At 42.2% G+C, this 14,316-nt stretch overlaps 1 protein-coding gene across 3 annotated transcripts; it reads left to right on the forward strand.

Moving 5' to 3' along the window:
- Positions 1 to 255: 255 nt before the first annotated feature.
- Positions 256 to 10,209, forward strand: TBCCD1 (TBCC domain containing 1). Of its 3 annotated transcripts, none has more exons than XR_008330666.1 (9): positions 256 to 373; positions 2,154 to 2,513; positions 2,831 to 2,980; positions 3,972 to 4,338; positions 4,459 to 4,645; positions 4,762 to 5,259; positions 6,545 to 6,702; positions 6,996 to 7,129; positions 9,752 to 10,209. XR_008330666.1 is itself a non-coding variant. In XM_053389822.1 (8 exons), the coding sequence occupies exons 2-7, from the start codon at positions 2,169 to 2,171 to the stop codon at positions 6,672 to 6,674; spliced, it is 1,677 nt and encodes a 558-aa protein (XP_053245797.1). In that variant the 5' UTR covers positions 256 to 373; positions 2,154 to 2,168; the 3' UTR covers positions 6,675 to 6,702; positions 9,752 to 10,209. The 3 variants fall into 3 exon arrangements, 1 of the variants encoding a protein (XP_053245797.1); XR_008330665.1 differs by having other exon boundaries at positions 6,996 to 7,108; XM_053389822.1 differs by lacking the exon at positions 6,996 to 7,129.
- Positions 10,210 to 14,316: the final 4,107 nt, after the last annotated feature.

Genomic DNA, 14,316 nt, shown 5'->3' on the forward strand with positions numbered 1-14,316 from the left:
GGGATCAAAGTAGGGGGATCAAATAGCAGAGTAAGAATCTGACGATTCCTCCCCTCCTCAGGGGGCGCAGTGGCCTCTGCTAGGCCACTCCGCTAGCATTCGAACTGGAATACTATACATTTTTAGCGGAAGTGCTGGAAGCTAGTAAGCGGAGGGGGCGGCTCTTGCCACTTGCCAGAGATTCGCAGTGACGGCTCTGCCGCTCTAGGCGAGCATTTCTCTCTCTCGAAGGTGTCTTGGGTGAGTGTTTTATCTGCGGCTGGCGTCCAGATTCGTCTGTGCGCAGGCGCAGTGGTGGGCGGAGGCCGCGGGCTTTCGAAAGTAGCTTGGTCGGCGCAGCCAGGTCGGGAAAGGCGCCGCCGGAGGCGCGCAGGTAATGGGAGGCGGGCGGGAGTTTCGTTCCTCAGTCTGAGGCGGGCTGTCGGGCCCCACCTCCCAGGCGGGGAAACGCCACAGGCTGAGGGGGACTTTTCCCTTCTCCCCTGTTTCAGAGGTTGGAGCCGCCCTCCGCCTCCTCTTCCTCCCTCTTGCTTTGGAGCAGCATCTCCAACCCTCGGCCCTCCAGATGTTTTGGACTACAATTCCCATCATCCCTGACCACTGGTCCTGTTAGCTAAGGATCATGGGAGTTGTAGGCGAAAACATCAGGAGGGCGGCAGGTTGGGGATGCTTGCCTTGGAGCCTTTCATTCGCCCTTCCCCTCAACAAGCGGGACTTCCAAATGCGCGTGGAAGAGAGAAACTTGCCGCCTTGCTCCTGCTGCACTTGACATCGGGGGCTGGGGCTTCGCTGGAGTGCCCTCTGTTACTTGTCAGAGAGGGAAAATGTGCCAGTGTTGACTGAGGGAGCAGTGGGATGCAGTGAGGAAACCTCTCTTCTAGGGAATCAGCTAGAGGATAGAGATTTTCAACTGGTGGATGGGAATTGCGGTCTGAGACAAGCTGGGTCTCACTGGTTTCATTAAAACCGTTGCCAGTTACTCTTCAGCCGTGGCTCTTCTCAGAGTGGCATGCTAAGTAAATGGATAAAAACACTATTAAAACATGAATGTTGGGAAATAATTTTTAAATCCCAACCCCCCCGGAAATCATTTGCTTAGGGACATAAAAAAGCCCTATGGTGCTAAAAATAAAAATTGCACTGTCATGAGAAGCAAGTTTGAAAGGTGGGGTGCTATAACTGGAAAGTCTTGATCTCCTTTTCCCCACCTGCCTTAACAGTAACATGTTTTCTTGGAACAAAGTTGCAGGGTGAAATTTGAGGTAGTAATTTTTTATTTAAATGAATAATAATAAAAAATCAATGGGGGACACACACACATGGACCTAGAGGAACTTGGAAAAGACCCATAAAAAAACTTTGCAAACACAGGTATGATAGCATTCTGTCCTGCTGCCTCTGGTAACTAGCACACAGAGGAAGAAACTTGTATGCAAAGCAGCAGGAAGACTGTTGAAAATAAAGTTTGGGGCTTTAGAAATAATGAAAGCTGGTAATATTTAATTGGCCTGGTTTCTGGAGTCTGGGCAACAGGAGGTATGTCTATCGTAATATGGTCTGGCTTTGAGGCCATGTAGTAGTACATGACTCTACTGTGCCTTTGCTGCCTTGAATAGAGATGCCGTTATTGAAGAGTTCCCTATATTGAGTGAGCTGCTACAGCAGAAACTTCTGAGCGTTTTCCTATTATGTACTGTATTCCATCTGCTCCCTCATTTGCATGAGCAAAGACATATGCAAACAGGAGTGTCTAATGTGAATAAGAGAATGGTTTGCCCAAGCTTCTTGCTGTTCCTATTGAGGAGGAGGGATTAAAGAGCCAATGTTGTGTGCCTTTGAACTTTGACTTAATTCAAAATACAGCTTTAGCTAAAAATATTTGCCGGTTGGGGCTGGCAGGACTCACTCAATATATTTGAAAGTTTAATTTCTCAATAGTCATTTCTGTGTTATGTAGAATGAGCGTGTGCATACGGTTTGGGACTGCAAATGTTTAAATATAGGATATTGAACAAAAAAAGAAGGCATAATAGAAGGGGGAAATAGACCTTTGACTTCCTTGCAAAAAAGTTCAATCTGAAAATATGGAAATGTGTATTATTATTTTTTAATGGTCGAACTAACTTCTTATTTTCATTTTCTTGAAAATATAGATGTGAGTTTTGTGGATGGCAAACATGGATCAAATCAGTGTCAATCTCTGGGTGAAAATGGAACCTTTTATAGTGGGAGCCTTACAAATCCCACCTCCCTCCAAGTTTAGCATGCATTATCTTCGGAAGATGTCAACTTATGTCCGGATGCGCTCCAGTGAAGGCTATTATCCACACCTTTCTTGGCCTATGTGGCGACACATTGCCTGTGGGAAGCTGCAGATAGAAAAGGACTTGGCTTGGCTATACTTTGAATTATTTGACAGTCTTGTTGAACGGACTTCAGAGGAGCGACTGGAATGGGCAGAGGTGATATCCAGCTGTGCAACTGAGGAGGAGGCAGAGAAGCAGAAGAATAAGGCATGGAATGTCATATTGTCACTTTTAATACTATGGGTGTATGCTTTTCATAGCAGCCTTACCGACCCAGGCTTCTCATGCACTCAGTGTGGAAGAAATGTCCCTGCCCAAGTACATTACATGCTGCATGTGAGCCACAATCCAATATGAGGTTAGCTGTTGGGCCACTGTAATTGCTTCTAGTTGTTAAGAATATTAGCAGTGGTCTGTCTTTTTCTTTTCCACTTCACTACATGCTGCTAAATATAAAATAAGAACCCCTGCTAAATTATGTACTTGAATGTTCTTTAAAATAAACCTTTTTTAAATCTTCTCAGTTGTCTGTGGACACTCTACAGTTCCTGCTGTTCCTTTATATTCAACAACTAAACAAGGTTTCCCTGAGAACATATCTACTTGGAGATGAGTGGCCGAATCCTAGATCCAAGAATTACAGTCTGACTGGAGAATCCACCAATCAGATTAAGGTATTGCTTTGAGGTTCTTTGAGTTCTTCTTTCATCCATGCTTCGTTAACCATTAGGTTAAATTGCTGCAATGTGTTATATGTGGGGCTGCCTCTGAAGACGGTTTGGAAACTTCAGCTAGTGCAGAATATGGCAGCCTGGTTGTTCATTGGGCAAGATGGTTTTAGCATATCACACTGTTCCTGCTGACTGAACTGACTGCCAATTCATTTCTGGGCCCGGTTCAAAGTGCTGTTTTTGACCTATATAGTGGTACCTCTTGATGCGAACGGGATCTGTTCCGGAGCCCTGTTCGCATCCTGAAGTGAACGTAACACACGAGTGCGCGTGTGCGTGTCACGTTTCGTCGTTTCCAGGCATGCGCGTGACGTCATTTTGAGCATCTGCGCAAGTGGCGAAACCCAGAAGTAATACGTTCCGTTACTTCCGGGTCGCCGCAGAGTGCAACCCAAAAATGCTTAACCTGAAGCATATTCATCCCGAGATATGACTGTAAAGCCTTAAACAGCTCAGGACTGCAATACCTCAAGGACCGCCTCTCCCCATATGAACGGACCTGGACCCTGTGATCATCATCCAAGACCCTTCTTTGTGTGCCTCCACGAGATATCTGGAGGGTAGCAACACAAGAATGGCCCTTATCTGTGGCGGCAGCTCCTGGTTTGTGGAATGCTCTCTTCAGGGAGGCTTGCTTGGTACCTTCATTACGTATGCTTAGGTGTCAGGCGAAAATATTTCTCTATAACCAGGCATTTGGTTGACTAACATTCTATGGCCTTTAAAATGTGTTTGTGGGAGGGAGTTATTGAATTGTTTTTGTTTTATTATGTATTTTGTGTTCTCATTTTGTATTTTTATGTTGTGAACTGCCCTGTAATATTCAGATGAAGGGCAGTATTCTATTACAACAACCACAGCCACCTAGGATTTTGTTTGTGTGAATGTCCATTCTGCATCTGATATTTTTCTGTTTTTATTCTTTTGGTCTAAGAACTGGAATGACAACTATCAGCAAGACTTTATCAAGAACCATCTGCAGGATATTCTTGAACTGCTGCTGGACCCGGATCAGCTCACTGCCTCCTCACATTCTACCCACAATAGCCTGATGTCACCTGAGGCTGTTCGCGCTCTTGGCTTCCTTATTGAAGGATGTGTGAACAGAAACAGTACTGTCCACTCTCTTCATGCGCTTGCACTCTGGCAGCCATTACATGCAAAGAGTGGCTACTCAAAGATCTCCAAAGCCTTCTCCTTCCCCAAGCTTGAGTCCTGGCTGAGGGCTTGTCTGACCGGGAACCCGTTTGGAGCATCAGCTTGTCTCAAGTCTGGGAAGAAACTTGCATGGGCACAACAAGGTACAGTTATTTCAGGCCATCAAAGCTTTGGCACAAGGATAAAATCTCCCTTTTCCCTTGCTGTTATAAAATGGCTTCTTTCACTTTTTTAAAAAGCAGTGTTTAATTTTATTCTTGCAGTTGAAGGAACAACCAAGCGAGCTAAGATAGCCTGCAATACTCATATGGTCCCTTCAGCACACCGCATCGTTGTGATGAGCCAAGTTTACAAGCAAACACTGGCAAAAAGTTCAGGTACCCTAGAAGATACGCACGTGAAGATTCATCGCTGCTGTGAATCCTTCATCTATTTGCTTTCTCCCTTGAGGTGAAAGAGCTTTCAGCAGTCATTTTTTGCAACCACATTTCGAAGCTATGTGACCATTTTTGTTGTGTTCTTTTGCTCCAGCTTTAATTGGCTGCTTTCCCTTCTTCCTCTTTCAGATCTGTGACCATAGAGAAGTGCAGGAATAGTACCTTTGTACTTGGCCCAGTGCAAACAGTAGTTCACCTCCACAGCTGCGACAATGTCACACTTATTGCTGTTTGCCGCCGTCTGTCTCTGTCATCAACCACCAGTTGTACCTTGCATGTTCTCACCCCAACTAGACCTCTCATCTTACTGGGGAACCTAGCAATAACTTTTGCCCCCTTCCATACGCATTATCCAAAGCTTGAGGACCACATGGGCAGGACTGGCCTGGCTACTGTGCCTAACTATTGGGATAATCCAATGTTAGTATGTAAAGAGAACTGTGATCGAAATGTCTTCAGACTCCTCCCACCGTCAGAGTTTTACCCCTTTGTTGTCCCATTTGAAATGGAAGGAGACACCACAGAAATACCTGGTGGGCTGCCACCTGCTTACCAAAAAGCACTGAGTCAACGAGAACAGAGAATTCATATCTGGCAGAAGACCGTGAAGGAGGCGGGGCTGACCAAGTAAGTAAACAACCTTCTTCTTCCAGGTAGGAAGAACCAGCTGCAGCAGCAGATGAGAACAAAATGTAGCAGTGTTAGCAGATAAAAAGATTGCTATATGTATGTTGCTCAAGTATATATTCACAATTTCTGCAAGACAGCTACAAACAGTTTGCTAATCTTTTATAAGTTATAAACTTGTTAGCTAATGCTTTTTAAACTGACAAAACTGAGAAAAACACTACATTGATGCTTTTTAAACTGACTCACGAAACGGAGAAAAACACTACATTGATGCTAAACATACTGTGTATCCTGCCACCATTTCTCTAAAAGTACTGCGCAGATGTGCAAGTAAATTTTCATTGAATTGACACCTAGATGGGATTGCTTGGATATGATGTTTACTATCTGATTTGCTCTCGTATAGCTGCCATCCTGTGCACGTTTACTTGGGAGTAAGACAACTGAACACAATGGGGCTTAATTCCAAGTAGAAATGGATAGGATCAGGCTGCATGTCTTGTCTCAACATCTTTTGGCCCACATCCTAACCAATGGAGCCATGGTAGACCTACTTGGTCAGACATGTCCTTTGTCCAAGCTTTAAGAATTGTCTTGTCTTCCAGAAGCACCCCAAACCTATAGTTATTTTGAACCTCATCATTTCAGAGGCAGTTTGAATAAGGTTTGAATTCATACGATTGGCCAAGTCATCCAGTTTCCACTTAGAGTTAGTAGAATCTGCAATGTGTGGGGGCACGAATGGTAAAAATTAATAGGAATTAACCATCTTGGTTAGAGGTTTCCTTTCACTCAAGAGCATTTAAATAATCTCTACCCTCAAAGTATACAAAAAAAAAAACTCCCACCCAAAGCAAAACCCCATGAAAAAATTGCCTGTTTTTCCTTGCAAAATTCACACCTTTTATTGTAGGGTTCCTACTCCTCTGATGGGCAGAAATAAGTTCAACAGATTTTAAAAGACACAGGAGTGTAATTTAACTATCACTCACCTGCTCTATTTTCAAAACTGTCCTGCTCTCTTCTCCAAGGAGGTAAACCAAAACAGTTTCAAAGATATTTTGTGGAGGAAAGGTTTCCATATCTTTGAAAATTGATAAACATAGCTCTCCAACATGTAGCAGTACTTAAATAGTAATGAAATTAGGTAGGACCATGAAAATCGCACCCCGCCCCGAACCAGAACTTCTGAATCATGTGCATGCACTTCAGCAGATATTTTCATTGATGGGTCTTACATTCATTGTATGCATTATAGTGCTAATCTTTTACTGGATTTCAGGGACCAGAGAAAGACGTTCCAGGTGTATGTGGAAAACAAGTTCAACGAATGGCTAGTCCAGACAGGCAGTCGCCAACAACTTGACAGCCTAGTGCTTCCTGCTGCAGGTTCTAAGCAGGCAGCAGGATAGGAGAGCTTTTGAAGTACACAGTTATTTGGTGAGTCCGGAGGCCATGTTCTCCTCTGCAATTGTGAAAAGCTTGTATATTGTCTTTCACACATTACAAACTAGAATTGCTCAGATGGATCACTTCATAGGTCCAGATAGTCTGGCACCCCTTTACCTGTGGAGGATGTTCCTTAAAACTAAACAGTTTGTCTCCTTTGTTTCCTTCTCTTTCTCTCCCCGCTCCCCTGGCAGACTCTGTTTCTTCCTCAGTTTGGGGAGGGGTGTTGTCTTAATTAATTAATTTAATTAATTTACTAAAATTTAGATACCTCTTGATTGTAGAAAAAACATCAAAGCGGTTTAGTTTGAACTGAAGAGGCAGTCAGAGGCTTTGCTGGTTTGGTGCAGTTCGAAAACTCAGCAAGAATGCATTGTCCATTTCCATGAGGGAGAAGGTCAGAGGCTCTTCTTTGCAAGTACTGAGCTTCAGATTATGGTTGTGCAAATATTACTGTTTACTTCAGCTCCAGTGCACTCCCACTGCTGGTTTTTTGTTTTTTTAAAGCATTTATTAATTTTTCAATAAAAACATCCAATTAACATATCAAATCAAATCCAATAAAAATAAAAAACTGAAATAAAAAAAGTCCAATTGTCTTCCAAATTGTAATAATTTTTGTTTTGGCCTCCCACGGTCTGAATTCCGAAGCGCTTTCAAAATCATAGTCCTGCCTCTCATCATCCTCAATGTTTTTCATAATTCCATATCCATTTTTTTCCTATGGAGTGCAGATTTGTCCGTATATTGTACTCTTTCAGCTGTTTTGGTTTTTTCATCACACCACTTCATTTAATTGCATCCAATTTCAAAGTTCTGTCCAGCTCTTTGAGAATTGTTATTTTGGCAGCTCCCAAATCGTTGATCTTTCCCGTCCAGGTGTTATCAAAGAAACAGAGAGAAACCTCCTTCTTTATTCTTAAGCAGACTGTTTGCAATGTAGCCATATATCAGACAGTTAACAATTGGCCTTTGGAATCCACCCAGTCCCCCCTCCGGGCCCTAGAGGGGGGCTGCCAGACATCCATTTAGCCCTCTCTCTCGCTCATAATAAAAAACATCTTTTTGCAAACAGTTGTATATATAATATTGTTTCCAGGCTTTATGACCAATCATCAGTTAGCTCCTGTTTCTCTTAATCAGGGAAGTATTTCAGATATTCCATAAGTGCATGGTGGGTAGAAGCCATTTTGTCCTTTGTTCTTTGTTTTCGTCTTTAACAGGCATTTCAAATCTTAGAAGAAAAGCAGCTGTGAATAGGTCCCAATTATATATGAAAGTCCATCTGTACTCCCTTTTCGAAGAGCAATTTAGGTTCTTAATGAGGCTTGGCATGCAATACGAATTGTTAATGTTAGAGGGAGAAGAAAAAAACATACCAAGCTCCTCCAGATTCCAAACATCATGATGAGGATCTCTTTGAAGTTTGATCTTTTGCACCAGAGACTGTACATACTGCAGGTTTTCCCCCAGCTTTGTCAGTTCAGAGTGTGTCTGTTTGTTTTCCAAATCTTTATATTTTCTCAAACAGATGGCGTCCAGCTATGGGGTGGCGTTGCAGGGGTGTCAGTCCGTCCCTTGCTCCGTGACCCAGTGCCCCTGCCGTCTGCCACATTGGCAATCTGAGGCAAACCGTGGGTCTTCGAGACAGTCCTCCCCTGCCCTGGGGAGGCTGCCAGGGTTAATTACCCCCATATCAGCCCTGAATTTTCGGAACGGCTGAGGTCCGATCGTGTGGGATCTGCCATTTCCCACCGCCGGAAACAGGAAGTGCCCACTGCTGGTTTTTGAAGCAGAGTACACATGTCACCCACAGTTTATATGTATTCTCTGGTTTCTTGAGAAATCATGTTGCTTTATGTGTTTTCCCTCAAACCAGTTTTTATCCACATATAAGGTACAGCTAAGCTGAAATGTGCACATTTTACACATGTGCAGATGATGGCTTCATTGAATAGAATTGGTTTTGTGTGTGCAAACAAATTAGGTAACGGTGTGTACAGCAACATAAAAATGCAGCTTGAAACACTGTGTGTGGAGGGGTTGAGGAATGACCTTAACTGCGTTCCAGGCTGCTAATGTGTACATGCTGAAAGCTCTGCCATTATGTGAAGCTTCTGAATGCCTCTAAAGACCAGTGAGAGGTCCAAGATGAACCACTGCCCATCTCTCACTGTGAACTTGAGCAGGTATCCAAAATATGCTTTCCACTGGTTGTTCTTTCCTGGAGCCTAAGTCTTTGCATCATCTCCCTCCTCAACTTCTAACTCATTTTACTCCATGTTCCTTGTATTTCCATTTAAAGCACTGTGCCATTCATTACACTGGTTCTCTCCATTTCCCTTCTTTTCCGTCATATTCTGCGCAAGCTCTCCTGTTTGTTCTTTTAACCCCATCTTCAGAATATCCACTGTGCCACTCTAGGCACAGAACAACCTAGCTCTTGTTCTCTGTCATGCTGCTACCTTTTGCCTTTGAAAGCATACTGCTTCAACAGAGTCTTACTGACTTCTTTAGTTCCTAGTTAACTGTTCTCTATCTCAGTGTCACTAAAGCTGTAAGGTCAGACATGGCCAAACTTGGCCCTCTAGCTGTTTTGGGACTACAACTCCCATCATCCCTAGCTAACAGGACCAGTGGTCCGGGATGATGGGAATTGTAGTCCCAAAACAGCTGGAAGGCCAAGTTTGGCCATGCCTGTATAAGGTCATTCCATCTCTTTAGTATTCTCCACAGCACCGATATAAAGCAAATGCTTTATATGTGCAGTATTGGTATTTGACTAAGCTTCTGATACTTTTATTTCATTCCTGTGGCAGTTGCATAGTGGTGGTGAACTAAACTGGAATTTTACCCACATGATGACGTTTTTGTAGTGGAGTGTGTGTGTGTACATGCAAGAGAGTGAGAGAGTGTGATTCCAGCTAATAATTGCTGTGTAGTCAGAAAGCAATGGGATTGTTGTTGTTTTGTAAAGAAGCAATGGGATTGTTGATTGCTGCATTCAACAAATACAATCTGTTTATCTGCTTTGTTACAGTTCTAGAGATGAACTTTGCAAAACTGAAAGTGTTTTTACTGCAATAAACTGGAGCCAAGCTGATTAAAACTCTTATGGCATTGCTAATGAATTTGGAAACTTGAATTTGCTTTGTTTATTGTCAAGGCGAGGATCAACTTTCTCTCCCTGTTACAGCTGTCATAGTATCTCCCTTCGTTCTACACCTTTCTCAGACAGCCAGTATCTATAGAAAACAAGCCAAGACTTTGCTGTTAACATGTCTATCTATGGCTGAAATGAAATTTATGTATAAAGGTACTCTGAAAAGGACTTTTACTTTCCTGGTGTGAAGATAGGGATAAGGTTCTGGCTGCTGAATGAACCTTTTCACTTCTCTTAACTAAATTTGTATTGTATAAAACTCACAGATGTATTTTTATACCAGTTGTTTAACACTTCAACTATGAAATTTGATTAAATTCACGTGATTTCTTTTATTTCTTTTTCTTCTTTTCCATATTTTAATTAAAAATGACCTTTTTCAGTATTGTCATTATGCAACCTAATAAGGGTCACGGAGGCACTGTTTTTCCTCTTTAAAAAAAACACTGGTATCCTGCTCAGTCCCCTGCTCCCTTAAAATACTTTACAGATACAGCATTCTCATCTGAAACATTCATTTCACTCCAAAGATGGATATACACATTGTGAATCCATAAGGTGTACTGACTTACCTTGCTTTTTCTGAAGACACACCTAGGTAGGACAGTGAATTAGCCCAGGCAAAAGTTTTTTGAAATGGGAAGGTAAGGAAGTGACATAACATGTGTTCAGGTCATCTATGACAACTGTAGGCATAACAATTTTGAACAAAAGTTGTTCAATTATAAAAAGTTAGTGGTTCAAGAGATCTCCTATTGCACCTTGTTAAAAGGAAAAGAAAGTCATTTTGCCTGCAATCCTATATATATATTTACTTAGGAGTAAACTCTATTAAACTTATTTTAAGGCTTATTTCTGAGTAGAGCTACATATTTCTCCCCTTCTACTCACATTTTGCAACTTTTCTGTCATTCTGTGTATAAAAGTGGAGGGAGAGGGATTGTTTGTGTACTTGGTGTTGGCTAAATTTGAATGCTAACATGGATGACAAAGTTAAAATCCTTCCTTTCTGAAATCATGGTGGTTTTTCTAATTAACTAAAACTATCTAGCTCTTATATGCAGTGGGAAAAATATTCAAGGGAATCAGGGTTTTAACATGGATGTCTTTCACATCATCAAATCCCAGAAGTGCTTTGTTATGCTTCACATCTATAATGACTTCAAAGCATGCACGCCTAATTGGTCTAATACTACAAATGTCAGCTCTCATTAATACTCTGGATTCATAGTGCAATGAGAGCCATCTTAAAATTTTCCATTTACAAAGTCACATTTTCTTTTAAGCAGCAGAAACTCCCAGTTGAATAACTTCATTTTTATGGAAGAGGACTGAAATGCAAGTTTCTAGGTTCAATTGTTGCAGAATTAATGTCAGAAACCGTGATAATAGTAAACTAAAAGCTCAAAAATACTGAAGAGGAGCACACACAGATCAAATGTCACATTATTTCTAAACCCATTTCATGTTTTTAAGAATTAATATTCAAAAGTATACCTCAAAAATTACATCTTACATATATTATAGATTTTGGAAAGAAGCCTGCCACAGATTGCAGTTCGCTACTTTCAAAACAGTTCTATTTATCGCTCTGGTGAACAAAGCATTTCCAATAATATGTTTATTCAGATTTCTTTATCCTGAAGACTTGGGAGTAGGTTGCCGTAACTTAAAATGAACAAAATAAAAAAATGCCGCAATCCTGTTCCATACACTGCAAAAATGCTGCTTCCCATGTTGCTTTTTAATTGTATGGGGATGAATCTTTTATTTTTTTTGGGGGGGGGAACTAATGGAAGAAGACATGTTAAGTGAGGATGTTCCAATAAGCAGGAATGAAGAAGCGTGCAACCCAAACATAACACTGTTTGCTGGAAGAAATCCCAATTGTTTTGAAAGAGCTGTTAGTGTTGCTCCCCCCTCACCCTTTTGAAACCTGTGCAATCATGTGCAAAGAGCGTGGTGGCTTTTTGGGTACATGGGAATGGGAAGAATTCAAAACAGAATATTGCTGCAGGGTTCATCTAGTGGAATTTTTCTTTAGGTCGAAGAAGAGAAGGCTGGGAAGATAAATTGAACTAATGAAAAAACACTCTTTACAAACAGTAAAAGTGCCTTCTAGTCTTTGGAACAACTTGTAAAATCTGATCCAGCAGAGGTTTTGGTCAGCAGTCACACCGAGGGAGGCCATTTTTGCCAGTTCCCTCCCACTGCAGGCCCCTGCTGTGTTCTACAGAAGGTTGGGGGGCAGTAGTTAACTGAGGTTTTTATACTGCTTTGCATTATTATTATTTTTTGCAAAGCTAGTAAACTGCAACACATTTTTAAAACGTGTTTCTCTGCATAACTACCATTCTAAGTAGTAATAGATTGAAAGAAATCCACACCCTAGCAGTCCTCTTAAATACAGTTTACTTAATAATGTAAGAAATCTCAAGGAGTTTAATGCTAGAGGTTGTATCTGATGGGAGGCTCTTTGAGTCAGAGGAGGCTTCTGTCAGCAGGAGGGAGATGAGAGGCATCTTTGGCCACTTCCTCCCATGCAACCTCTCACGCTGTTCTAAAGGGTCCTCCAACCTTCTGGAGCAAAATAGAGGGAGGCAGTGGGAGGAGAAATTGGCAAAAATGGCCTCCCTCCCTGGTACTGTGGACAAACCCCTTCTGCATCAAAGAGCCATCAGTGGAGGGACACCATTGGATATGGCCCTGCCTAGGCCTTTTCCCATTTCTTCCAATGGATGCTGAATCCTTGTAAAGCTGGGATGGAGAAGTACTGGTCCTATAGATGTTGCTGAACCACAGCTTACTTGACCATTGGCCATTCTGGCTGGCTTTGCTGGGAGTTGGAATCTAACACGTTCCCCATCCCTCCTGTAAAGTTTTGGGGTACCCTTTCTCCTGTCTCAAATAACCATAGAATGGCAAATAGATGGGGGAGAAAGACCACTGTAAGCCAGCTAACGTTCAGGTTTTTATTTTTTTTTAATGTCTCTGACATTTCTTGGCTAGCCCATGTCTTCTGAAATTATTTTCTCTTATTCTCTTAATCTCTCTTCTGTCCCGTCCCCCCTTTCTTCCACCAATAAATCCATTTTGGGATTTTGCTGTTAAATAACGTCTCAAGTGTATGGGGATATTTTGCTAGCTGGTTGCAATGACGAGTGTAATGAGCGTCTAGTTAATTTTTTGAGCTGTACCATTTCAAACTTTTAAAATCTTCCCACACAAAGGATAATTAAAGCTCAAATTGTTCTGTAGAAAGTAAATTGTTTCTAAGAGCGCCACACTGAAATTCAACCTTCTGAGCAATTAATTGTGTGCATTATTGTGCATATTGTAGCTTCCTGCTTTTAAACATGCCAGTTGGCAAGCATTTTAACATCTAGAAAAATGTGCAGGATTTGGCTCATCGAATTATTTTTATTTTGTGTCTGTCTCTGTGCTGCATGGTTTAAATCCTGCTCATTTCTCTTCTTGTACAATGCCTTGCGAATGAACAGCTTGGAAACCGCTGTCTCGCGCACATGGAGTTCTTTAAGTGCTTGCCACACACCTCTAGCTGTCTTGATTCCCCTCACATACGGCAACTGGGAATCTTCCAGCCCCAAGACAATTGTGGCCCTTGCTCTTTGGTCTTTATCGAGATCTTCATCATCAGGCTTCGCAGGAAATTTACTCACCACTTGCCAGAGACGATCCCTCTGCAGCACTGCCTGCATGCGTTCCGACCACAGCAAGTAATTGAAGTCATTCAGATGCTCAAAAGCCATCTGAACTGGTTGTGAGGCCATCTTGAGAGCGATGTCCCTGGAACCCGGAACCAGCTACTCACGACCACCGAGAGAGAAAACAGGAACCACAGCACCCAGCACTCACACGCTGCAGCTGTTGTCCTTGTGTCCACTGTGTCACCAGCTCACAACAGTCAGGAACCAACCATCTGCTGCACCAACAGGAACAACAACTTCTGGAACTACTGGAACCAACACCGTTGATGTTGACACCACCACAACTCAGGCTGGCAGCACAATACCCATAACCTCATGGAACTTTGAAGTGTCAGGCATAGCTCTAATGGCTTTAGCCCAAACGTAGCAGAGTTTTCCTGCACAGCGAAGAAGCTAGTTGAGGTGGAAATGACTAGTCAGCTAGACTCAGAATAACTATTTATAGGATTTATTAAAAGGAAAAATAAAACCAGCAGAGTTTCTGCATACAAAACAAAGCAAAATAAATCCTTTCTTTCTCTCTCTCTCTTAACCATACACAGCACTCCTACTCCTAACACACCTAACATCACACTGTGCTAGCAATCCCTAGATAACAGAGTTGAGTGCTGGTCGTTAACCCATCAGAGTAAGTAGTTTCTAGGTCAAGCTGACCTTGGCTTTCTGCCAAGAGTAAATTGACACTGCCTTGAGTTAATTGTGTGAAGCCAGAAT

This window comes from Podarcis raffonei, chromosome 5 (genome assembly GCF_027172205.1).
Source record: "Podarcis raffonei isolate rPodRaf1 chromosome 5, rPodRaf1.pri, whole genome shotgun sequence".
Taxonomy (NCBI): domain Eukaryota; kingdom Metazoa; phylum Chordata; class Lepidosauria; order Squamata; family Lacertidae; genus Podarcis; species Podarcis raffonei.